General features: G+C 67.2%; 2 protein-coding genes across 2 annotated transcripts; both read right to left on the bottom strand.

Moving 5' to 3' along the window:
* Positions 1 to 6,575: 6,575 nt before the first annotated feature.
* LOC128919269 (all-trans-retinol 13,14-reductase-like) lies at positions 6,576 to 12,562 on the bottom strand. Its single transcript, XM_054224489.1, has 11 exons — positions 12,334 to 12,562; positions 12,063 to 12,245; positions 10,728 to 10,957; positions 10,059 to 10,254; positions 9,365 to 9,562; positions 9,140 to 9,265; positions 8,557 to 8,695; positions 8,216 to 8,325; positions 7,841 to 8,007; positions 6,929 to 7,088; positions 6,576 to 6,771 (listed from the first exon to the last, which is right to left on the bottom strand). The coding sequence occupies exons 1-11, from the start codon at positions 12,497 to 12,499 to the stop codon at positions 6,626 to 6,628; spliced, it is 1,821 nt and encodes a 606-aa protein (XP_054080464.1). The 5' UTR covers positions 12,500 to 12,562; the 3' UTR covers positions 6,576 to 6,625.
* A 1,544-nt stretch (positions 12,563 to 14,106) lies between these two features.
* On the bottom strand, positions 14,107 to 23,764 carry MPP2 (MAGUK p55 scaffold protein 2). Its single transcript, XM_054224437.1, has 13 exons — positions 23,735 to 23,764; positions 22,676 to 22,741; positions 20,226 to 20,344; positions 18,904 to 19,056; positions 18,667 to 18,816; positions 18,085 to 18,312; positions 17,074 to 17,205; positions 16,419 to 16,524; positions 16,062 to 16,130; positions 15,738 to 15,899; positions 15,053 to 15,255; positions 14,836 to 14,964; positions 14,107 to 14,752 (listed from the first exon to the last, which is right to left on the bottom strand). Exons 2-13 carry the CDS (start codon positions 22,704 to 22,706, stop codon positions 14,576 to 14,578), a joined length of 1,659 nt encoding a protein of 552 aa, XP_054080412.1. The 5' UTR covers positions 22,707 to 22,741; positions 23,735 to 23,764; the 3' UTR covers positions 14,107 to 14,575.
* Positions 23,765 to 24,169: the final 405 nt, after the last annotated feature.

Consider the following 24,169-nt stretch of genomic DNA (forward strand, 5'->3'; position numbering starts at 1 on the left):
TGTCCTCCCACCCCCAGGTCACGCTCCCGTCCCCAGGTAATGTCCCTGTCCCTGGGTATAGTGCCCATCGCCAGGTGACACTCCCACCCTGACCCATGCTCCCATCCCAGGTACTTCTCCATCCCCTCGTACCGCTCCCACCTCCGGTTGCTGCTCCTGTCCCCGGACGACGCTCCCTCCCTGGGCGCAAATCCTGCTCCCGTCCCCGCCTCCATAAATGCACCTTCCCCCCCCCGCACTGTCCCCCTCCCCGCGGTGGGAATCCGAGGGGGTATCTGCCCTTCTCCCGCGCTCCCTCCCCTCCTCCCGGCCGTATTTCAAACACAAACAGAGCTCAGTGGAAAATGTGACCCGCCGCGGAGCTGCAGATAACTCGAGGTCTGGCCGGGGCCAACTGGAACAGCACGGGCTTGGCTGCAGCCCCGGCTGAGCCCGCGGCCGCCGGGGGGGCCGGGGGACCCGGCGGGGGAGACAGCTCGGGACTCCCTCGCGCCTCGCTCCCTCCTGCCTCCTGCATCGCTCCTGCGCCCGGCCCCGGCCACCGCCGCGTCCCTGTGGGGATGGACACAGCGGAGGAGGCTGCTGTGGGGACACGCGGTGCTTGGGGGCTGCTGGGACCCTTCCTGGGCCCATGTCTGCACTGCGGTGGGATGGAGATGCCCAGTGATGGTGGCACAAGGGCAGGATGGAGGTGTCCAGGGATGGTGGCACATGGACAGGATGGAGATGCCCAGGGATGGTGGTTGGATGGGCAGGATGAAGATGCCTGGGATGGTGGCACATGGACAGGATGGAGGTGCCCAGGGGTGATGGTGGATGAGCAGGATGAAGATGCCTGGGATGGTGGCACATGGGCAGGATGAAGATGCCCGGGACAGTGTCTGGACACAATGGAGATGTCCAGCAATGGCAGCACATGGGCAGGACAGAGGTGTCCAGGGATGGTGCCCGCTGACAAGGATGGAGATACCCAGGGATGGTGGCACATGGGCAGAACAGAGATACCCTGGGATGGTGCCAGCTGGGAAGGCTGGGGATGCCCAGGGATGGTGCCGGGTGGGCAGGACAGCAGTGCCCCGTCCGCGTCCGACGGGCAGCCGGAGGTGTGTGGGCTGGGAGCAGCAGTGGTCGGAGGAGCCCGTTTGTTTCTCATTAGCGGCTCTTGGCAGGAGCTGTGGAAAAAATAGCTTCAAACAGCAGAGCTGGAAGGGAAAAGGCTGGGCTGAGGGAGGGGAGAGGGGCCGCGGTGGGGAAGGGGGGCACAGGGCCAGGCAGGGGGCAGGGAGGGGGTCGGGGGGACGCTGGCCTGGATGGGGTGCAGGGATAGGGATGGAGACACACACGGTCCCCTCTGCAGTGTCCCTGTCCCCGGGGAGCAGCGGCCAGGTCCATTTTGGGGAGCTCAGCCACGCGTGTGCTTGTGCACTCTTGTGCACGCTTATGCGCACTTGTGTACGGGGCCGGCGAGCCCAGCGTGTGCGTGCACCCGATGGCAGGAGCATTCCCAGGGAGGGGACAACAGGGACACGCGGCTGGGCACATCCATGTGCATGGCGACGTCTCGGCCCCCCCAGCCCCCTGCTCCACTGGGGAAACTGAGGCACCCGTGTGCCCGGCGGCAGGCGCAGAGAGGAGGGCCCCGGCCGTGCCCCTCGGGAGGCTCCGGCTGCCACAGCCGGCGCCAGTTCTCACGTTTTTGGGGGACCCTGGGCAGAGCTGTTACGCAACGGCGTGTCTGGGAGCGCCGGCAGTGCCGCCAAGTCAACCAAAAGCGAGCGGGGGGAGCGCGGGAGGGGAGCGGGGAGCCCAGAGTCCACCCAGCTCCTCCCGCCTCATGGCACCATGGTGATTTGGGGGGGATGGTGGCATGTCCCCACCCTGGCGTGGCTGTGCCAGGGTGGCACCAGTGCCCGGCTGCCCTGTGACACCACCCCCTGCCGCCGCCATCCTGGGCTGGGAAACAGGCAACGGCGAGACGGGGTCATCTGGGGACAGCAGCTGGGAACGATGCTTGTCCCCGCTGCCAGCGCAGGGCTGTGCCCGCCGTTCCGGTGGCACCGTGGCAGCCTCGGCAGCGAGCACAGGGCTGGCACTCCAGTCCCTGCAGGTACAGGGAGACATCGATGGGGACGGGGGGGGACTCCATGTGCCGGGGAACATGTGCACATGTGTGTGCACGCGTGTGAGTGTGCAGCCCTCCCTGGTTTTGGTGCCCGCCTGCCCAGATGGGTTTGGCCACCGGCACCCACCTGGATTCGTGGCTATTTCTGCCTCCAGCCTGGATTTAATTCCATCCTGTCCGCATCTGGCATGTAATTAGGAACCCAAAAAAAGCCCCAGGAGCCCTCTCACCCCCAGGGGTGGGCACACACGCAGTGCCCTGGCACCGGGGTGGGCACGGGGCGCAGGTCCCCGCTCACTGGCCCTGAGGGGGTGAAGGAGCCCCATGGCAGAGACCTGGCAAACTCGGTGCAGCTGGGATGGCTGGAGTTGGGGGGGGGTGTCTGACCTGGCTTGGGGGGGCTCTGCCTCAGCAGGAGGCTGATTTTTGGGGGTCCCCAATGTGGGACCCACCGGGGGCACAGGAGGACGCATGGCAGCAAATCCTTTCTTAAGCCCTTGAGCCAATTACGCCACTGGAGCCACCCCATGGCCCGTGCAGCGAAGCCCCTGTGCCCCGGACACCATAAACCCCTTATGGGGATGATCCTGCTTATGGCAGCGCCTTGGTGCCCCATGGCCCCATCACACCCAGCACCCCGCGCCTCCGAGCCCCCCTTCTCCCCCAGCACCCTCCCCTTGTGTCCCCCTGCAGCGTCCCCTCCACCACCACCGGCCTTTGGGCAACTCACCCGCTTGCCGCCCACCGCCTCGGTGCCGGGGGGGCACAGCCTGAGGCAGCCCCCAGCACAGCCCAGCAGCACCCGCAGCCGCCCCGGTGCAGGGCTCAGGGCACTGATCGGCTTTGGGCGGCTTATGGCCCTCAGCCGGCGCCTCAGCAGCTTCTTCACACCTGCGACACCAGCCCGCCTTCGGCCTCGCCGCCCGCTCCTCACCTTCACCTCCGCCTGGGCACCCAGCTCTGGCACGGCAGCAGGGCACGGCCGGAGGGTCTGCAAGGCCAGGTGTCCCCTGTGCCACCCCAGCCATCCCCTGGGCCACCCTGTGCATACCCTGGGCCACCCCAGGCATCCTCTGTGCCACCCCGTGTCCTCTGTGCCACCCCAGGCACCCCCCATGCCATGCCAGGTGTCCCCTGGGCCACCCTGGGCATCCCCCGCACCACCCCATGCACCCTGTGAGCCACCCTTAAGCAACTCCTGTGCCACCCTGGGCACCCCATGTGCCACCCCATGTGCCACCCCATATGCCACCTCGGGCACCCCCTGTGCCCATTCCACACGCACCGAGTGTGCGCTGCACACACACGTCACACACCTTGCACACACACACTACACACACACATCACACCCCCGGCACAAGCTCTGCACCCCCGGACCTTGTGCACACCCCCCAGTACTGTGCACAAGCACGTGCATGTTCCACGCGCACGCGTGTACTGCACACACACGCACCCCTCCGACCGCCCCCCCAGCCGCTCCCCAAAGGGGCTGTGGGCAGGACGGGGGGTACCCGTGCCCCACGGACCCCCGGGACAGGGAGAGGGTCCGTGGGGCAGGACCGGGAAAACACCAGCCCCAGACAGGGAGCAGCGGCGGGAAGTGCAGCCCCACGGGCCGGGGTGGCCGTGGCACTGGGGACATGGGGACACGGAGCCGCGCTGGCTGCCACATCAGCAGCAGCGGGGAAGGGACCCAGCCCGCAGCTGGGAGCCAGATGGGGTGGGGAAGGGCAGCCCCAACGCGTCCCCCAGGCCAGGGACACCCAGGGAGGGCATGGGGACCCCAAGCTGAGCCGGGTCCCCCGGAGCGCCCCGAAATGGGGGAAGGAGGGATGGAAGGAGGAGTGAGGGAGGGCCTGAGGAGAGAGGGGTGGACAGAGGGACAGGGCAGAGGAGGGGGGATGGACAGAGGGGGATGAGGGGAGATGGAGCGGGGATGCAGGAGGGATGGCGGGCTGGAGGAAGGAGAGGAGCCAGGGCAGGGATGGCGTTATGAGCCCCCCCCATCCCCCCAGCCCACCCCCGGGGGGGACATCAGGACCACCCGGTCCCTGGGGACCCACTTGCACCCCCTCAGTGTGGGAACCTCGTCACAAGGAACCCAGGCATCTGGGCTGGCAGCGGGACACCCCGGGGGGGACCATGAATCCCCCACATGTGCAGCACCAGAGGACAGACATTCAGACAGACCAGGACAGAGCCCCCCCCATGCCCAGCACCTCAGGGAGCCCCGTCCCAGTAGCGGCACAACCTCCGCTCCCCACCCCCAGCTTGGGGGGCAGCAGCCCACAGCAGGGTGCCAGCACCCTTCGGCCTGGTGCCACCCTTAAGAAAGCCCCCAAAGTGGCCCAACTCACCCCAAATTGCCCCACCGCAGGGGTCTGCCTTGAGCCCCCACCCAGGCCAAAGTCCGCCGTGGGGCAGGGAGGGTGCAAAGGGCAGCTGGGTACTGGGTGCAGGGAGCGGGGTGCCCGGGACACCCAGTTCCAGAGTCCAGCTGTGACAAGGAGGGTGGTGCAGTGGCGCCGGGGGATGCCAGGACGCCTGGGTTCGTTGACGGGGGGGGGGACAGAAGCCGGAGTCACCCCTCAGAGGGTGTCCTGCCCAGGAAGGGTCCCCAGTGATGGGGGCTGTGGGTCGGGGACCTGGGAGAGGCCCCTGTGGGTGTGGGGATAGGGCTGGGGGGGGGTCTTGAGGGGGGCAAGTACCCCTGGTGCCCGGGAGGGGGACCTGCCAGCCCCCAGCACACGCCTCTCGGTGTTCCCAGGATCATGTTCTTCATCATCATCATCATCTTCATAGCCATCACCTTCCTCATCATGATCTTCCACGTCTGCCACAAGCTCTGCCAAGACCCTGTGCCCCTCCCGTCCTATGGGGACCCCCAGGGCCCCGTGCCCCCCCCACTGGCCCCGCTGCCGGCGCTCCCCAGCCTGCCCAGTGGGGCCATCCCGGTGGGCCTGGAGCCCCCACCCTACAGCGAGGTGGGTCCCACCTGGCAGTGGGTGCTGGGTGCCCAGCTGGGCCTGGCGTGGGAGGAGTGGGTGGGCTGTGGGTGATGGGGCTATGGGGTGTTGGGGGTACAAGATTATGGGGCTATGGGGTGATGGGGGCATGAGGTGATGGGGTGGTGGGTGGTGGGGTTATGGGGTGATGGGGGTACGGGGTGCTGGGGCTGTGGGGTGGCAGGTGATGGAGCGATGGATAGCGGATGCTGGGGGTATGGGGTGACGGGTAATAGGGGTATGGGGTGATGGGGGTGTGGGGTGGTGGGTGCTGGGGCTATTGGGCTCAGCGTGGTGGCACCGGGGGGGACACAAGCCCCCCCTCATGCCCCCTCCCCTGCTCCCATGCACCCTGCCTTCCCGTGCCTCAAAGTGGGGACCCACTTCCAATGTCTTGGGTTCAGCCCTAACGCGGGGGCGTCCTCCTTCCCCTGGGGACCCCGACATCCATGCCACATGCACCCCCCCCCCCACTGACCCCCACTCACCCTTAGGTGACGGCGAAGCCCTTCCTCTACCCGCTGCCGCAGGGGCCGTGCCCCGAATGTGGCTGTGGCCCTGGGGGTCAGCCCCCCTTCGCGACCCAGACCAACTTCTAGGAGTGACCCCCCCCCACCATGGACAGCCTGGTGGCAACACTACCCTTCACCTGCATGGGGGGGGCATGGACCCAGGCGTCCGGATGGCCCCTCCTGGGGCCATCCGGACGCCTGGGTCCATGCACCCCCCCGGATGCCTGGATCCACACCCCCCTCCAAACCATGCCATTGGAGTGGGGGGGGGGGTGTTGGTTTCTCTATTTATTGTTTTAAAAAGTGTAAAAGACCTCCCTGCCGTGCTGGTTTGGGGGGGGCTGGGGGGCTCGGGGTACAGGGGGAGAAGGGGGAAGGTTCGAGGGGGGTGTCCTGCACGCCGCACTGTGCCCCCCCGCTACGAGTGCACCCTGGCACTGCGTGGACTGTGCCAGGCAGGAATGTGAGTGTGTGTGAGCCGGGGCCCTATCCTTATCCCTATCCCCATCCCCACCCCTATTCCATCCCCATTCCTATCCCATCCCATTTCTATCCTTGTCCCCATTCCATCTCCATCCCTATCCCCACCCCATCCCCATTCCCATCTCACCCCCATCCCATCCCATTCCCATTCCATCCCATCCCATTTCTACCCCCATCCCCATTCCATCTCCATCCCTATCCCCATCCTATCTCCATCACATCCCATTCCCATCCCCATCCCTATCCCCCCCCATCCCATCCTTTTTCCATCCCCGACCCCATTCCCTCTCCATCCCTATCCCCATCCCCACCCCATCTCCACCCCATTCCATTCCCATTCCCATCCCCATCCCCATCCCACCCCATCCCCATCCATCCCCATCCATCCAATCCTATTTCCATCCCCATCCCCTCCCATCCCGAGAGACGGCCCCAGGCTGGTGGGACGTGGGGGTTTATTGAGTGGGCACCACACTCCCCAGCTCGGGGACATCCCCGTCCGCTCACGCCGCTTGCCGGCCCCGGCGCCTCTTGATCTTCTTCTTGAGGAGCAGCAGGTCCAGGTAGAGCAGGCGGCCCAGGACGGCGGAGGCACACAGCAGCCCCCCGTGCAGGGCCCCCGCCAGCCCGCAGCTGAACACATCCTGCCCTGGGGACAAGCCATGGTGGGACACAGCCACCCCCGTGGGGGACATGGCCACCACCATGGGAGGACACCCCCTGCTGCAGGGAGTCCCCTGGGGACACCGTCTGCAGCCTGGAGCTGGGCGTGGGGACATGGGGACACGGGGACACAGGTCCCGTACCCGTCAGGTAGAGGTTCTTCACGGGCGTGTCGGCTCTCATGGCGGCCACCACGGCCGGGCTGAAGCGGGCGACGTCGTGCTCGGTGCCGTACATCTCCCCGCGGGGAGCCGCCAGGTAGTGCTGGTTGGTGAGTGGCGACGCCGCCTCCACGAACTCCACCTGCCCGGGCAGGGGCACGGGGGGGGCTCGGGGCATGTCGGGGCGTACAAGACACCCAGGGGTGCACAGGGCACAGGGTGGGGGTGGGGGGCACAGGGCACGGGAGCACATGGGGGCACGGGTAGACCAACCCCACCAAGCAGCAGGACCCTCCACACCAGGTCCAAGCCTACCTGGGGTCACCCACCCCACGCAAAGGTCCTGGGGGCTGTGATGCCCCATGGCTTTGCAGGGCACCCTGTCCCCCTGGGCACCCCAATCTACAGGACACCCCATGCTGTTGGGGGCATTCCCATCGGGCACCCCAACTCCTAAGAGCACTCTGTGCCCACCACGCACATGCCTGCGGGGCACCCTGTCCCCCCGGGCACTCCAACCCACGGGGCACCCCATCCCATGCGGCACCACATCCCACATGGCACTCCATGTCCACTCTGCGCCCAATGCCCATGGGGCACCCCAACCCTGTGGGGCACCCCATCCCACCAGGCACCCCATTCCCATGGGGTATCCCATCCACACAGGGCACCCTGTTCCCACGGGACACCTGGTCCCCACTGGGCACCCCATTTCCACTGTGCACCCATCTCTGTGGGGTACCCCAGCTCCGAAGGGGGACCCCAACCCCATGGGGCATTGAGGCCCCCCATCCCTACACATCCCCCCATTCCTGCAGAACACCCTGTCTCCACTGCACACCCTCCCTCCCGGGCACCCCACGTGGCAGGGGACACCGTGGGGACCCCCGTCACCTTGTCGCGGAGGTGGGGGAAGCGCTGCAGTGCCCGCTCCAGCAGCCGCTGGGCGATGGCCAGTTTGTACTGCTGGTAATCGGGGCCACGGTGCTTGGCGCGGGTCCCAGCCCACTCCTCGAACCACTCGTACCGCGCCATGGTCAGGATGGTCATGCATGACCGGCCTGCGAGGATGGGGGTGACAATCGGCGACAACCCCTGGCCCATTGTGGGGGACCCCGGTGCCGGTGTCAGCCCAGGACATGGCGGTGGTGGCAGTACCCACCCCGTAATCCCAGCCGCTGGGATTAAGGAGCCTCTGAGCCTGCAAAGCCGAGTGGATCAGGGCTGCAGAGAGGGGGGGGGGAAGCAGGGGGCCCCCCCACCCCGTACCTGGGTGCCGCTGCTCATAGGTGGGGTCCTTGGCAGCGGGGAAGGTGATGAACATCATGGCCAGGTTGTCGGGGACATCATCGCGGCTCAGGGAGGCGTAGTGGGTCATCCTGCGGGCAGAGCCGGCCACGCACCCACCGTGCACCCACCATCCAGCCAACCCACCCACCACGCACCCACCGTGCACCCACCACCCACCCCAACCCACCATACACCCACCCTCACCTCCGTGCACCCACCCTGCACCCACCATGCACCCCCCCCTCATCGTGCACCCAACCCACCAGGCGCCCGCCCCACCCAGCGCGCCCCCACCCCGGGGTGCCCGGGGGGTCCCTTACATGCCATCCAGGTCGTTGTGGGGGTAGATCCAGAAGTTGGTGGCCGGCAGGGCCAGCTCAGCCGCGCTGCCCCGCAGCCCCACAAACACCAGGAAGGAGCCCATGCCGTGATGCACCATGGCCAGGCGGGAGCAGACGCCTGCAGGGACACGGGTGACAACATGGGAGATGATGTCCCGTCCTTGTGGAGGGCATGCCAGGGGTGACAGGGATATGGGGATGCTGGGGACACTGGTGATGCTAGGGACACAGGCATGCTGGGAATGTGGGGATGCCGGGGACACCAGGGATGCTGGGGACACACAGATATTGGGGACACTGGGGATATGAGGTACAAGGCAATGCTGGGGACACCGGCGATGCTGGAGACGCAGGGATGCTGGGGACACCAGGCATGTGGGGATGTGAGGGACATGGGGGTGGTGGGGACATGGGGACCTGGGGATGCTGGGGACACCAGGGACGCAGGGATGTCAGGGACTCTGGGGATGCCCTGGACATTGGGGACACTGGTGATGCTGGGCATGCAGGGATGCTGGGGACACTGGGGACAGCAGGGATGCAGGACATGGGGACACGGTACCTGGGTGGCTGCGGAGCTGGGGGGGCAGCAGCTTGCTGAAGGTGTTGAAGACGCCGGCGTCGGAGATGACGAGGGGGGCAAAGATCTCCACCTCCTCCTCGCTCGGCCCCTTCTGCACCACCACCCCTGGGAGGCGTGGGGGGGGTAAGGGCGGGCGCGGGGCACTGCCACCCTGTCCCCGTCCAGTGTCCCCCCTAGGGCAGGGGGCCGGGGGTCAGCGCTCACCCACAGCGGTGCCGGCGGAGGAGACGAGGATGCGGGTGACGGGGGCGCGCACCAGCACGGCCCCCCCCGCGCGCTCGATGAGGGGCGCGATGTGGAAGGCGATCTCGCTGGCCCCCCCCCGCGGGTACCAGGCCCCCCGCTGGTAGTGGTGCACCATCAGCACGTTCACCATGAAGCTGGAGTCCTGTGGGGCCGTGCCTGGGGACAGCGGGGACAATGAGGGGGAACGCGGGCACAGCCAGACCCTGCCTCAATGTGGGGCAGCCCTTCCCTATCGTGACATGGCCTCCCCTGTCGCGATATGGCCCTCCTTATCATGATACAGCCATCCCCTATCATGATACAGCCCTCTTCCATCCTGACATGGCCTCCCCTATTGTGACACGGCCCTCCTCATCATGATACAGCTGTCCTCTATCACGTTACAGCCCTCCTCTAGCACGACATAGCATCCCTTGTCACGACATGGCTCTCCCCGTCACGATACAGCCCTTCCTTATCATGATGGTGCCATCCCCTATGGCCCTCCTTTATCATGACACAGCCCTCCTCTATCGTGACACAGTCCCCGAGTGCAACACAGCCCTCCTCCATCACGACGGCGCATTCCCCTGTCACGATGGTGTGCTCCCCTATCACGACATGATCCTCCTCTATTGCAACGGTGCCCTCTCTATCGCGACAGCCCCCTGACCGTAGAAGAGGTAGCTGAGCAGGGCACGCAGGTCACGGTCGCCTGTCAGCCGGGCCACAGCCTCGCTGTGGCTGGTGGCCGCCATGCGGAAGACGGGCGAGATCCAGTAGATGAGGCTGGTGCGGACCAGGAAGGTGGCCAGCCACCGCGGCACCATCTTCAGCACAGCCAGCAGCGCCACATGTCGGGAGGCCATCTGCGCTGGGACCGGCCCCACGTCACCCCCGGCCACCTCCATGGCCACTGCCACACCACTGCCACCACTATGTCCTCATGACTGTCACTGCCGGGACCCCAGCACCACCCGTGTCCCCAGGACCCATCCCCACCGTGCCCACCACCCATGTCCCCACTGTCCCCATCATGCCCAATGCCTGCATCCCCAACAAGCCCATCGCCTGTCTTCCCTCCATGCCCATCACTTGTGTCCCCACCATGCCCATCTCTCTTGACCCCAACGTTCTTACTGCCCCTTCCCCACCATGACCATCACCCACGTCCACCCATCACCCACGTCCCCACCACGCCCCCACCCAGACCCACCAGTGCCACCACCACCATCCCCATCCCCACACGTCCCAGGCTGCCCAGTCCAAGCCAGAGGGATCCCAGCCCCACACCCTGGGGACATGCCACCACCCACAGGAGGGTGTCCCCAGTGACTCCCACCTTGGAGAGCCTCATGAACTCCTTGATGGCCGCCTTCTCGGTAGGGAACTGCTCCTCCAGGGCGGTGGCGAAGGCCGTCTTGCCAGCACGGAGCTGGTAGCGCCGGGGACCCAGGGACACCTCGTCGTAGGGGTCGGGCAGGCGCTGCCAGCAGAGCTGCCCGTCCGTCAGCTGGTCCAGCGCCACACGCAGCATGCTGCCCTCGTGCATCTGCCCCACGTAGTGGATGCCTGCAGGCCCCCGTGGGTCAGCGGGACAGGGGGCTCGGGGGCTGGACTGTCCGCCCCCAGGGGACACGCGGCAGGAGCCCCCCGGAGTGGCAGGTGGGGGAATTAAGGGTTTAACCTTCGTCTGCTGCGGGTCGCTGTGGGTCACTGCGAGAGGCAGTGGGGTGGGCTGCGAGCGTGGCACACACACTGCACGCACGCACTGCACACACGCTGCATGCGAACAGCATGAGCGTTGCATGCACGCACTGCACACACACTACATGCACACAGCACGCATGTTGCATGTGCACACTGCACGCACACACACACACTGCGTGCAAATTGCACGGGCGTTGCATGCACATATGCTGCATGCGAACAGCATGTGCGCTGCCACTCACTGCGCACACGCTGCATGCGCACAGTGTGCACAGTGTGAATGCGCTGTGGGCTGTGCACACAACACACACTGCACACTGCGAACACCAATGGTGTGCAAACAGCGTGCTCACTGCAAGAACCGCAGGTGCTGCGTGCACACACGCCGCTTGCAACCACTGCAGGCACACGCGCTGCACACAAACGGTGCGTGCACTGCAAAAACACTGCAGGCACTTCACACACACACTGCCATACCTGCATGGCGCACGCTGTAAACACGCACAGACACCACACGTGTGTGCGCACAGTGCACATGACGCACACGCGTGTGCACACGCGCTGACTGAACGTGCAAACAGGGCAGGCCAGACACACTGCGTGCACACAGGCGCTGCATGCACGCACCGCGCACACACACCCTGCAACCCCACTGCACAGGGATGCGCGGGGGACAACCAGCCCGCGGACACACGGCAGGGTCGGTGACACCCGTCCTGCCTGCACTCGCGGAGCTACACCCACACGCTGCCTGCACACACCCGCACACTGCTTGTACGCACCCACACGCTGCCTGTCCACACACACACTGCCTGCAGACGCCGCACGCTGCCTGCGTGCACAGACACACGGTACATGCACACACCTGCGCGCTCAGGCACAGGCAGGCAGCTGGGCGCCGAGGCGGGGGTGCTGGTGGCGCCAGGGTGCCGAGCTGGGGGTGCCGGGGGTACCGGGGGGTCCTTACCCACGTCGAACTCGATGCCGTGCTCCTGGAAGGTGTGGCAGCACCCCCCTGCCTGGTCGTGCTGCTCCAGCACCAGCACCCTCTTGCCCACCTTGGCCAGGGTCCCCGCCGCCGCCAGGCCCCCGATGCCGCTGCCGATGACCACCGCGTCCAGCTGCGCCGGCACCCGCTGGGCGCTGAACCCTGCGCACACGCGTGTGCCTCAGCCGCCCTCCTCGCACGGGCGTGTGCCGAGGGACAACGGGACCGACAGACGGCACCCAGCACTCACCCCGTTTGAGGACCTTGTCGCGAGCACGTGTGTCCGTCACCAGCGGACGGGGTGGCCCCGGGGGTGGCCGGGCAAAGGGGTTGCCGGCTGGGGCTAAGAGCCGGTGGGCCACCAGCCCCAGCGCCAGCGTGCCCAGGGCCAGCAGCAGCAGCAGCGTGGCCCACATGGCTGCCACCACACACAGCACCTTAGAGACACCGCGCCGTACAGCCCCGCACCGTGCAGCCCCGGAACCTTATAGCCCGGAAGTTTATAGACACGGCAGTTCATGGAGATTATAGCCACGCCGCCTTAGAGCTGCAGCAGCTTACAGCCGCCGCAGCTTAAAGCCACAGCACCTTGTAGCCAGGGCTCCCTATGGCCACGGCAGTTCACAGCTGAGCGGGGCACAGAACAGGGTCCCGGGGGCAGGCGTGGTCCCCCCCCACCTTCACTCCTCAGCGGCGGTGCTGGGACACGGGCCAGGCCCGGGGGTGGCAGGGCGCGCGCACAGACACGGGTGGTGCACACACGTGTGCATGGGGTGTGGGGGGGTGAGATGCTGGGGTGTGTTGGGTGTTGCGCACACACACACGTGCGTGCACACATGCAGCTGTGCAAATGCATGCACGCTCACGCTGGTGTGACACACGCACACACCTGTGCAAGCAAGCTGTACACACACACACACAGGCTAACACCTGCACACCATACACACACACCGCCGTGCAAACACACGCTTGCACACCCCTACGCACCTCCCCACAGACAAGCCCCTACACACAGACCCCCCGCGCGTGTGCACACCCCCGCACCCCCCAGCTCTGCTGCCTGCAGCTCTGCTGACCTCTCCCGGCAGCTCCGCGGAAGGGCTGTGCGTGCAACACACACACGCACCCCCCCGAACCCCCAACACCCAAATCCCCCAGCACCCACAACCACCAACCCCAAATAGAGCCACGTGTGCGCACGCACATGTGTGCACACACACGAGCACACACACACTCTCTCACACTCACACCCCCCCCCCAGCCCCACAAACACCCTCCAAGCACCAAACTGGTGCAAAACACTGATCTGCAGAGAAAAAAACCCACATCAGGACCAGGTGGGAGAGGGCCGGGGTGGGGCAGAGGGGACACCGGTGACAGCAGTGACACCATGTCCCCCCCCAAGGGGTGCCCCAGCCCCAGCTGGATTCAGCCACAAGGGACAGACCCGCTGCTTTTCTCTCCTTTATCTTTAATAAAAGTCACAGCGAAGTACCAAAAAGGAGCAACCCGGGGACGGGAACAGGGGGTGGCTGTGGCAGGGGGGCCCCGGGGCAGGAGGGAGGGGGGCACATGCGTGCACACACATCTGCACGTGTATGCCCTGCACTCCCCATGTCCCCGTCCCTCGGGGTCATCCCATGGCAACCCCCCCCCCCCCCCGCCAAAACCTCCAGCAGTACCCCAGTGAGCCCCCAGCCACAGCCCCTCCCTCCCCCGGGGTTAATTACAGGGTTAATTAAGAGTTAATTACAGATGGAACACACATGGGCAGGTGGTCTCAGGGGGGTTATTGCTACCTGGGAGTGGGTGACAGGGGGCACAAGGGACAGAGAGCGACCCCGACCCCGGTCAAGGTGAAAGGGGGGTCCCCAGGGGCGGGGGGAGGGCTGCAGCCCGGGGGTGGGGTAACCCAGGACACCTGGGTCCTCAGCAGCTTGTGGGGCTCCAGCTGGGTGTGACCCCCCCCATCACACACCCCCACCTCAGCCCTGGGGTCCCAACCCACACCCCAGGATGGGGTCTGCTTCCCCATGGGGAAACTGAGGCACGAGGCTACGAGGGGCCAGAGCTGCGCGGTGCCAGGGGACCCCCACCCTCCCCGTGCCCCCCAGCTCACAGTGACCCCAGCTGGGGGGGCGGGGGGCACATTCCCCAGAGACAAAACGAGGAGGGGGTGAGATTTTGGCAGTGAATAGCTGTGTGAGTGCTGGGCACAGTTGGGGGGGGTCTGTCCCCCCTAATGGGACCCCACCGGCCGCTTCTGCCTCCCCCCCTAAATCTGGGGCCGAGTAAGAGGAAGAGACAGGCCCGGTTTGGGTAAGGGGGGGCGAGGCTCTGCAGAAAGCCAGCCCCTGCCCCCCCGGCGCTGAGCACAGCAAGCTCATCACACCAGTGAGACGGCAGAGGCACAACCGCCCTCCTCTCCCTGCAGCCCTTCTAGGGGGTGGAAAATGAGGGTGGCGGGGAGCCCCTCGGGGCGGGGGGGGGCACTAGTAGACCCAGCTGACGGGCACCCACTGGGGCTGGGCGCGCAGGCGGTCCATGGCCTCCCGCAGCCGCCCAAAGGTGCGCTCCAGGTCGTCGTTGGTCAGGCTGAGGTCAAAGTAATGGCCATAACCGCGCTGGATCCGGTCGCTCTCCTCCACCGTCCGCTTGGCGTCTGCCTCCTGCCCCGCACAAACCCTGCCTCAGTTTCCCTATCGCCCCCCCCACCCCACCTTGTCCCACCCACCCTGGGGAGGGGACCCACCGTGAGCTGCTTGGTGCCCACACCGCTCTCCAGCGCTGCCCGGTTCATGGCCCGCAGTGTCTCAGGGCCAGGAGCTTCGATGAAGACCACATATGGCACGAATTCAGCCGTTCTCAGCACTTTCACTGCCTAGGCGGGAGGGGATGGCGCTGAGCCCTGGCAATGGGGCAGCCCCAGCCACCCCCTTGATGTGTGTCCCCCCCGCCGGGTCCCCTACCTGAGGGTTGACATCCAGGATGCACATCTTGCCGGCCTCCACCACAGCACGAATGGAGTCGATCTTGGTGCCGTAGAGGTTGCCCTCGTACTCGCCATGCTCCAGGTACCGCCCGGCCTTGATGTCCGCCTCCATCTCCCCCCGTGACACAAAGCGGTACCCATGCCCGTCCTTCTCGGTCTCCTTCGGCTTCCGCGACGTGTCTGCCCGGGGACAGCCCGTCAGTGTCCCACCCTGGGGACACTCACAGCCCACGGGGACGGCCACAGGGCTGCAACATTGCGCCCGCACGCCCAGGGGTGCAATCCCCTGGTGCTGTGCAGACTGGGAGGTGCCGGGGACAGTGACACTCATGGGGGATGGTGATGCTTGCAGGGGACAGGGATGCTGGCAGGGACAGGGATGCTGGTGGGGACAAGGATGCTGGTGAGGACAGGGTTGCTCGCAAGTGACAGGGATGCTCAAGGGGGACAGGGATGCTTGCACGGGACAAGGATGCTGGTGGGGACAGGGATGCTCTTGGGTATAGTGATGTTCATGAAGATGGTGACTGTCACAGGGCACAGGGGATAGTGATGGGACAGCGCTCGTGGGAACGATGATGACTGCAAGGGACAGTGATGCTGGTGAGGGATGGTGATGCTCACGGGGTCAGTGATGGTGGCGGGGACACGGGGACACTCACAGGGGATGGTGGTGCCATAGCGCGCCTGGTCCGACATGATGAGCTTGTTCTTGAGGCTGCGGCGCCCCACGCCCTGGGCGCCGATGAGCACCAAGGTTTTCCGGCGGAAGGGGGGCATGCGGGCCACCTCCTCGTAGATCAGCAGCTCGTGGCGGTCGAACTCTGGGCAAGGGACAGGGTTGTCACCCATGGCAGGACCCCAGACCAGGTGCCATGGGGACCCCAGGGCACCACACCCTGTCAGGAGCCACTGCGAGCCTGCCACGGGCACGGCCTGGGGACCGTCTCCCCTTCCCTGCGGGAATGCCACTGGGGGACACTCACCAGCATTCTTTGTCGTCAGGTACATCATCCTCTTCTTCCTCTTCCCGCTGAGGCTACCACACAGGGCCCCTGCCGAGGGCATGGGGGCTGGCTGAGCTGGGGACGGGGACAGGGACAGTGCCGTGGCACAGGGACAGTGCCATGGGAGCTGGGACCTGCCATCGGGGCAGCACCATGGGGACATCACCTGGGGAGTTGGGGACCTGCCACGCGGGCAGTACCATGGGCACGGGGGCAAGGCCATGGGGACATTGCCACGGGGCACAGGGGACCCGCCGTGCTCCCCCTCGGGAGGTGACCACCTGTCCCCCCGCCCCCCTGGGGCCACATCCCCACCGGGGGCCGGGGGCTCCGTACCAGAGGTGGGGGCCACCTCCGCGTCCCGCTTGACAAAGGCCTTGCGCTTCTCCTCCAGCAGCTGGCTGGGCACCAGCCCCGCGCTGCCACCCTCCACGTGGCATGCCTGGGGGGACAGTACCATGCATGGGAACCCCAGCCCCACGGGTCCCCCCCTAGCCCCACAGAGACTGCCCCCCCAGCTCCCAGGGACCCTCCCCAGCCCTCCAAGCCCCACAGGGACCCCCTTGGGCTCCCAGGAACCTTCCCCAGCCCCAGGGACCCTCCAGCTCCAGGGACTCCACACCCCCACAAGGACCCTCCCCTCTTCCAGGGACCCCCCCCAGCTCCCAGAGATGGCCCCCCTCAGCTCCTGGGACCCCTCCCCAGCCACAGGGACACTACCCCCCAGCTCCAGGGACTCTCCCACTTCCGAGGGACCCCTCCCAGCTCCCAGGGACACCCCCAACCCCAGGGACCTCCCCCTCACCTCCAGGGACACCTCCAGCCCCACGAACCCTCCCCACCTCCCAGGGACCACCCGAGCTCCAGGGACCCCCCCCAGCTCCCAGAGATCCCCCTGACCCTCCGTGGACCCCAACTACCAGGGAGACCACCAGGAGGGGGACAAAGGGCCAGGACCCCCCCACCTCCTGCCCCCAGGAACCCCCTTGACCTGCCACCAGTTGGGGTCATCCTGGTTGACGATCTGCAGCAGGTCACCGGCAGTGAACTTGAGCCCGGCCTCCTTGCAGGGGATGAGGCTGTCGGTGGCTGGGTCGTAGCTGAAGTGACACTTGACAAAGACCTGGGGACCCGGGGGGTGACCAGGGGGGGCAGCCGCGGGACGCCTGGGTTCCCCGCTCCGCATCACCCGGCTGGTGCCAGTCTGTGCCTCGGTTTCCCCAATGTGCCCGTGGGGAATGCCGGAGCCGTGCCATGCACACACACGCACATGCGTGTGCACCCCGCTAGGCACCCCCCCCGGCCCGGTGCTCCCCTGCCACCCGGTGCAGCCAGGCACGGACGGCACCTGCGCACACGCAGGCGCTGGCGGCAGCGGCAGCTGCGCCCCACAGGAGACCCACAGCAGCACCCACACACAGCCCCACGCCCACACACAGGCACACGCACACGCCCAGCACCGCCGCTGCCGCCCCCACGATGGCACACATGGGTGCGGGAGAGTGCGGGGACAACCGCGTGTGCTGGCACACGGGACCCCCATCCGGCACTGGTGGCAGCAGGGTCAGCCTGGCACAGGGACACGCGGTGCCAGGGGACGCAGTGACAGCGCTGCTTTGTCCCCAGAGAGTCAGGGTGATGCGCTGGGCTGGCACGGGAAGGGGGGGGACAGGGCACCCTTTGCCACCCAGATCCTACCATGGGGATGGGAACAGGGACAGGGCAGGGATGGGGACAGGGCAGGTGCCACCGCAGCCGGGTGCCCTCACCAGTGCCGGGAGACATATCAGGAGATGAGGCACATGGCAAGGGGACAGGGGGACGTGGGGCACATGAGCATGGGGATGTTGCCAGGGCGGCACGGGGACAACCCAGGCATGGGGACACAGAGATGGGGGGACACAGGCACAGAGCAGGGTGACCCCCGGGCAGGGTGCTGGGGGCAGACGTGGGGGCGCAGATGTCGGAGTGCGGATGTGGGGGCGCAGAAGTGGGGGGGTACCTGCCGGGGCGGGTGGGGCTCCTGGTAGCTGGGCAGGATCTTGAGGACAACGCTGCCGCTGGCATGGCGCAGGCTGTCCTGCAGCGCCCGCGGGTCGCTGCCCACCTCCCGCCCGTTCACCTCCCGGATGACGTCTCCCACGTGCAGCAGCCCCTGCTGTGCCACCATGCCACCGTGCAGGATGCGGGCGATGACCAGCTCCCCCCGCTCCACCCGGAACGTCACCCCCTAGGGGGCATGGCCCTGCGTCAGCTCCACGCCGCTGTCCCCAGCGCAGCGTCCCATGCCACCCACCCAGCACCCGCACGTGCCCCCAGCAACGTCCCAGCACCCCGCGATGTCCCCAGCACCCTGCAATGCCACCAATGTCCCCAGCACCCTGCGGTGCCCCAGCACCCAGCAATTCCCCCGGCACCCCGCGACACCCCGGCACCCCGCAATGCCCCGCATGACCCCAGCAACCTGCCACGTACCCAACGTCCCCAGCACCCCACAATGCCCCACATGTCCCCAGCCCCCCACAACGTCCCCAGCCCCCTCCGACACCCCCGGCACCCCGCTGCGCCCCGGGCTCGGGCTCACCAGGTTCTCCCCGGCCGTCTTGCGGATGCCCACCATGCGCACGGCGTCGGGGGGCACCGGCTGGTTGTTGAAGGCCGGGTCCAGGATGGGGCTGGGCGGGGGGGTCTCATAGCTCTTGGAGGCCACCGAGTCGTGGGTCTCCAGCAGGGACTGCAGGGCAAGGGGGGGAGGACTGTCACGCCCGTGTCACCCACCCCCTCACACACGCGTGTGGCGGGGGGAGCTTTGCGCACCCACCTGGAAGTGGGGCTCGCGCAGGATGCGGGCCAGCTCGGCGGCCGTGCTGTCCTGCCGCGCCAGGTGCCCGATGTCCCGCAGGATGTCCTGCACCAGCTCCAGGTTGTCCCCCCGCACCGCCTCCAGCTTCGTCTCCTCCAGCCGCTCGTGCGCCTGGGGGGGCCGTGGCGGGGATTAGGGACTCCCCTCGCCGGTAATACCCCCTGGCACGGGGCAGGGGTCTGGCACGGCCCGGTGTGCACACACACGTGAGCACACACATGAGCACACATGTATGAGTGCAAACATGAGCACACGCACATGAGCACACACGAGCACACACATGAGTATACACACACGAGCACACGCGTGTCCTCTGCACACACACAGCATCCTGCACACACACGCACATGCAATCCTGCCCTTCTGGATGCACACACGTGCACACCCTCGCGTGCACCCTTGTGCACACACATGTGCACACACATCACCATGCCAACCCATGCACACACATACCATTGCACAACTGCGTGCACGTGCAAATACACACACTGGTAAACACACAGGATGTGGGGCCAGCCACACGCACCCCCCCAGCACAGCCAGCGGGTGACACACACGTGCACACACACTCGTGCACACCCAGCACCCTCCCCAGCCCCTGCCCTCACCCCCACGCTGAAACACGGCCCACACACACACGGGTGTGCACACATGCATGTGCAAACATGCACGCTCACTTCCATGCATGCACATACATGTGTGTGCAAACGTGTGCACACACCTCCCTGCATGCACACCCACATGCAAGCATGCACACATACGCACGTGTGCACATTGATGCATGCACGCACATGTGCATGTGTGCGCCCACAAACATGTACGTGCATACGTGCATAGGCATGTACACACACAGACGTGCAATCATGCACAGACACCCACCTGCATGCACACATGTACCTGTGAGCACATATCCATGTGTGGACACACGCGTGCAAACACCCATGTACGTGCATGCATACACGTGCGTATACATACACGTATAAGCGTGCAGAGACCTCCCCGCATGCACACACACACATGTCCGAGCATATATCCATGCCTGCACACACATGTGCATGCACACACACACGTACACGCATCGACACACATGTGCATCTTCCTCCACGCAACGCAGGCACACGTGTGCACACACCCCCACGCTCGTGCATTCATACACACGTGCCCACCCACCCACGCACACCCCCCCATGCACCCACATCCCCCCCGCCCGTGTCCCCACTCGCTGCCACCTGCAGCAGGGGCCAGGGAGGGGACACGGTGCCACCCCCGCGCCACTGTACCTTCGCCAAGGACCTTACTATTGGGCTCTCCATGATGCCGCGGAGGAAGATGAGGTCCAGGTCGGCTGCCCCCGGGGCGCCGGGGAGCCCCATCAGGTTGTCCAGGACCTGCTGCATGGCTGGGGGGGGAGGCACAGGGACACGGGGGCGGGGGGGGAACATGGGGGCACGGAGGGCGTGGGGGGGACACGGCAGGAGAGAGCAGCAACGCGGGTGAAAGTCACACACAGCCCAGGGGGTGATCGTCATTCCCCCCCTCCCATCCTGCCCCCCTCACCCCCTGGTTACGGGACCTGGCGGGGAATGGGGGGGGTGGCGTGGGGGGGCCTTGGGAGCAGGGGACCCCCCCCGATTCTACAGGAAGGACAGACACTTGGATGTGCCCCCCGCCCTCCCCCAGCATCATCACCCCACCTTGCCGGGCTGGGGGGCCATGGGGCATCGCACCCCCCATTGGAGCAGGAGCCCCCTGACACCTCGGGGTGGGGGGGGGGATAAGGTCTAATCTTGGCTGCTCAGGACGACAGCCCCCCCCCGTGCCTCGGTTTCCCCAGCTGAGGAGCACCCCCCCACCCCGTGCAAAGACCCCACCCGCACAGGGACCTGCTGACTCCTCAAATCCACCCCCCCCAGGCAACCCCCGGGTCTCCCCCCCCGGTACCTGCCAGGAGACGCATTGCACCCCCAGAGAGCCCCCCCTAAAGCCAGCACTCTGGGGAGGCTGTCCACTTTGGGGGTGGGGGGTGTCCTCTAAAGCCCCCCGGAGAGGGGGGATACTCCCCACATCCGCTGCATGCAGCAGCTGGGGGGGGTGCCATGGAAATAGGGGTGCAATACAGCCGGGGTGGTTGTGCACTCCAACGCGGGGGGGGGCGGTGTGCAATGCGATTGAGGGGGGGGTGTCTGCAATGCCATTGGGGGGACTGCAATAAAATTGGGGGTTGCAATGCACTTGGGGGGGGGTTGCAACGCGATTGGGGGGTGTGTGCAATGAAACTGGGGGGGGTGTGCAATAAAATTGGGGGGGGTGCACTGCATCCGGGAGCCGCTGCGCTGCGAGAGGCTGCGCTGCAATGGCGGGGGATGCTCGAGACGCAGCCGGGGGGAGACACACGCACGCAACCCTGACACCCACCCCCCCCCCCATATCTGGGGGGTCACGACATGACCCAAGAGCCCCCTCACATCCCCCATCCCCCATCTCCCCCCACCCCATCCCCAAACACCCCCAAGCCCCCTGCGAGGCATCACCCCCCCCCCCCCCCCGGCGCCTCCCCCCCCACGCCCGTGTTTCGTCCCGTCCGCCCCCCGCGTACCTTGGGGGCCCAGGGGGGCGATGGGGGGGGCCGTGGCGGGCGGCGGGGACCCTCCGCCGGGGCCGCTCATGGCTGCGGGCGGCAGAGCCGGGCCTCCCGCCCCCCCCCCCCCAGATCCGGGTACCGCCGCCCCCGCCCGCGGCCCCCCCCGGCCCGCGTGGGCCCCCCCCCACCCCCGGCCCCGATCGCCCGGGGCCTTGCACGCGCGTGTGCACGCTGGCCTTGCGCACGTGAGCCGCGCGTGTCGGCCCACGCGTGCGCAACCCCCCCCTTGCACACCTGGGGGTGTGCTCACACGCGAGTTAACGCACGCGCCTCTGCGTGCACACGCGTGTGAGCAACCATATGCACGCGCGGGGGCAGACACACGTGCACAGCCACGCACCTCTGTGCACACGCGTGTGCGTGAGCGTGCACAGCCCTGCGCACCCCCGGGCACGCGCAACACCCCTGCGCGCTTGCACACGCGTGTGCAGACCCCGCGCGCGCCTCCGCACCCGCGCGTGCACACGTGCCGATACCGCACGCACCCCCCGGGTGTGCTCACACTCGCGTGCAAACCCACGGGCACGGCCCCCCCCGCTTGCACACTCACACGCGCTCCCCCCGTGCGTGCTCACCAGTGGGACCCCCCCGGCACGCCGCCACGCAGCCTCCCGGCGCTCGGGAAGGAGGGGGGGGGCGACAACGGGGGTCGGCCCCTTTAAGGGGGGGGCGCGGGTCCGCGCAGTTGCCATGGCAACCGGGGGGGGCGGCCGGGGAGCACAGCGCTGGGGGGGCGCGGATTTAAAGGGACCGCGTCCCGCTCGTGTGCACACACACGCACACGCGTGAACACGCGCACGCCGGTTCCTCCCCCCGCGCAGTGCCCCCCCCGCCCCACACCGCCCGCGCAGGAACGACCCCCCCACACTTGCACACGCGGCACCAGGCCTGAGTGTGCCCCGTGCACACGCTTGTGCGAGCCCCACAGCCCCCGGCACACGCACCCTGTGGGCCCAGCACAAGCCACCACCCCCTCGCACCCGCACACCCGGGTGGGGCTGCACACGCGTGTGACCATGTGCGCGCGAGCCCCAGGTGCGCGTGCAAGCCCCGTGCGTGTGTGCGAGCCCCGTCCTGGTGAACACTCACCTGTGGCGGAGCTGGGGGCGGCCACCGGCATCTCGGCACGCTGCGGGCACAGCAGGGCACGCGTGACTGGCACCGATGGGGACGGAGACAGGGACAGCTGCGCAGGCGTGCGGTGGCCTGTCACGCTCGGCCACCCCCATGGACATGGGCGCATGTTTACACACGCGTGTGCATGTGTGCGAGTGAACCACAGGCATGTGCACACACACGAGGACCCCGTGCTCCCCCAGCCCCACGTTGTGCCCCACGCTCGGGGGGGAACCCCCAGCGCTGGCACTGACCCCCCCCCAGTGGGGCACCCCACGCCGTGTCCCGGCACCAGTGTCCCCAGTACCAGCATGCCCGGTGTCCCCAGCGCCCTCAGCACCAGCATTCCCAGCGTCTCCAGTATCAGCATCCCTGCTGTCCCCAGCACAGCCAGCCCCAGTGTCCCCCATGCCCTCAGCACCAGTATTCCCAGTGTCTCCAGCACCGGTACCTCCACGGTGCCCAGCACAACCAGCATCAGTGTCCACAGCACAGTCATCACCAGTGTCCCCAAGGTCCCTGTCCCCAGCGTCAGTGTCCCCAGCCCCAGTGCCCCCAGTACTCCCAGTCCCAGTGCCCCCAGTGCCCCCAATACCAGTGCCACCCGTGTCCCCAATACGAGCATCCCCAGCTCCAGCGCCCCCAGTGTCCCCAGTAGCAGCATCCCCACCCCTCCCAGCCCCGGTGTCCCCCCAGACACCCCCTGAGCAGGCAGAGGCAGGAGGTGGATGCAAGGGGGTTTATTGTGGGGGGGCCAGCTGGGCCCCCGGCTGATGGGTGCTGCGGGTGCTGCAGGTGCAGCCCCCCAGGCTCCTCTTCACCCACTGGGCCCCAGCGACGTTTCTGCAACAAGAAGGGGTCAGCACCCCGCAGTGCACCCCCTGAGCTCCCCCTGCCCCGTGTCCCCTGCCCTGGGACACCCCCACCTCCACCACTGGGGAAACTGAGGCACAGGTGGCGCTGGGGGGGTTCACCCAGCATCCAGCCCCACCAGCTGGGTCTCTGTGACACACACCCCCTGCCACCTCTCACCTGGGGGGCTCAGCACCCCTCCGCGCCAAAGGGCTCCTCACACAGCGCCCGGCTGCCCGACCGCTTGCCGTACCTGCGAGGGGGGAGCACGTTACAGGGGGTGGCAACATGCAGCGGGGAGCGGGGGGGGTAGCGGGGGGGTAGCGGGGTGCAGGGGGGAGCGGGTCGCAGGGGAGCAGCGTGGCCATGGGGAACACGCTGCGACAGCAGCAGGTTGCAGCGGGAGCTGCAGCAGGGAGGCGGCTGCGGCCCCGCGCGGGGTGCAGCGAGGCAGTGGGGTGCAGCCGGTGCTGCAACGGGCAGCGCATTGAGGGAGGGAGACGGTTGCAGCAGGAGAGCACTTGCAACGGGGAGTGTGCTGCAGCGGGGAGTGCACTGCAATGGGGAGTGTGCTGCAACCGGGAGCACGTTGCAACAAAGATCTGGTTGCAGCAG

Source organism: Rissa tridactyla, chromosome 19 (assembly GCF_028500815.1).
Source record: "Rissa tridactyla isolate bRisTri1 chromosome 19, bRisTri1.patW.cur.20221130, whole genome shotgun sequence".
Taxonomy (NCBI): Eukaryota; Metazoa; Chordata; class Aves; order Charadriiformes; family Laridae; genus Rissa; species Rissa tridactyla.

What these genes read in the sequence shown, in the direction of transcription:
- MPP2 (XM_054224437.1), bottom strand. Translation starts at nt 22,706, where the DNA reads ATGCCGGTGGCCGCCCCCAGCTCCGCCACAG. An exon ending in CGCCCCCAGCTCCGCCACAG is followed by an intron (nt 20,345 to 22,675) that starts GTGAGTGTTCAC and finishes CTCCCCCCCCAG; the next exon opens with CCATGCAGCAGGTCCTGGAC. An exon ending in GGAGGTGGCCCCCACCTCTG is followed by an intron (nt 16,131 to 16,418) that starts GTACGGAGCCCC and finishes TGCCCTCGGCAG; the next exon opens with GGGCCCTGTGTGGTAGCCTC.
- LOC128919269 (XM_054224489.1), bottom strand. Translation starts at nt 12,499, where the DNA reads ATGTGGGCCACGCTGCTGCTGCTGCTGGCCCTGGGCACGCTGGCGCTG. An exon ending in CACAACGACCTGGATGGCAT is followed by an intron (nt 8,326 to 8,556) that starts GTAAGGGACCCC and finishes CTCTGCCCGCAG; the next exon opens with GATGACCCACTACGCCTCCC. An exon ending in GAAGAACCTCTACCTGACGG is followed by an intron (nt 6,772 to 6,928) that starts GTACGGGACCTG and finishes GCTTGTCCCCAG; the next exon opens with GGCAGGATGTGTTCAGCTGC.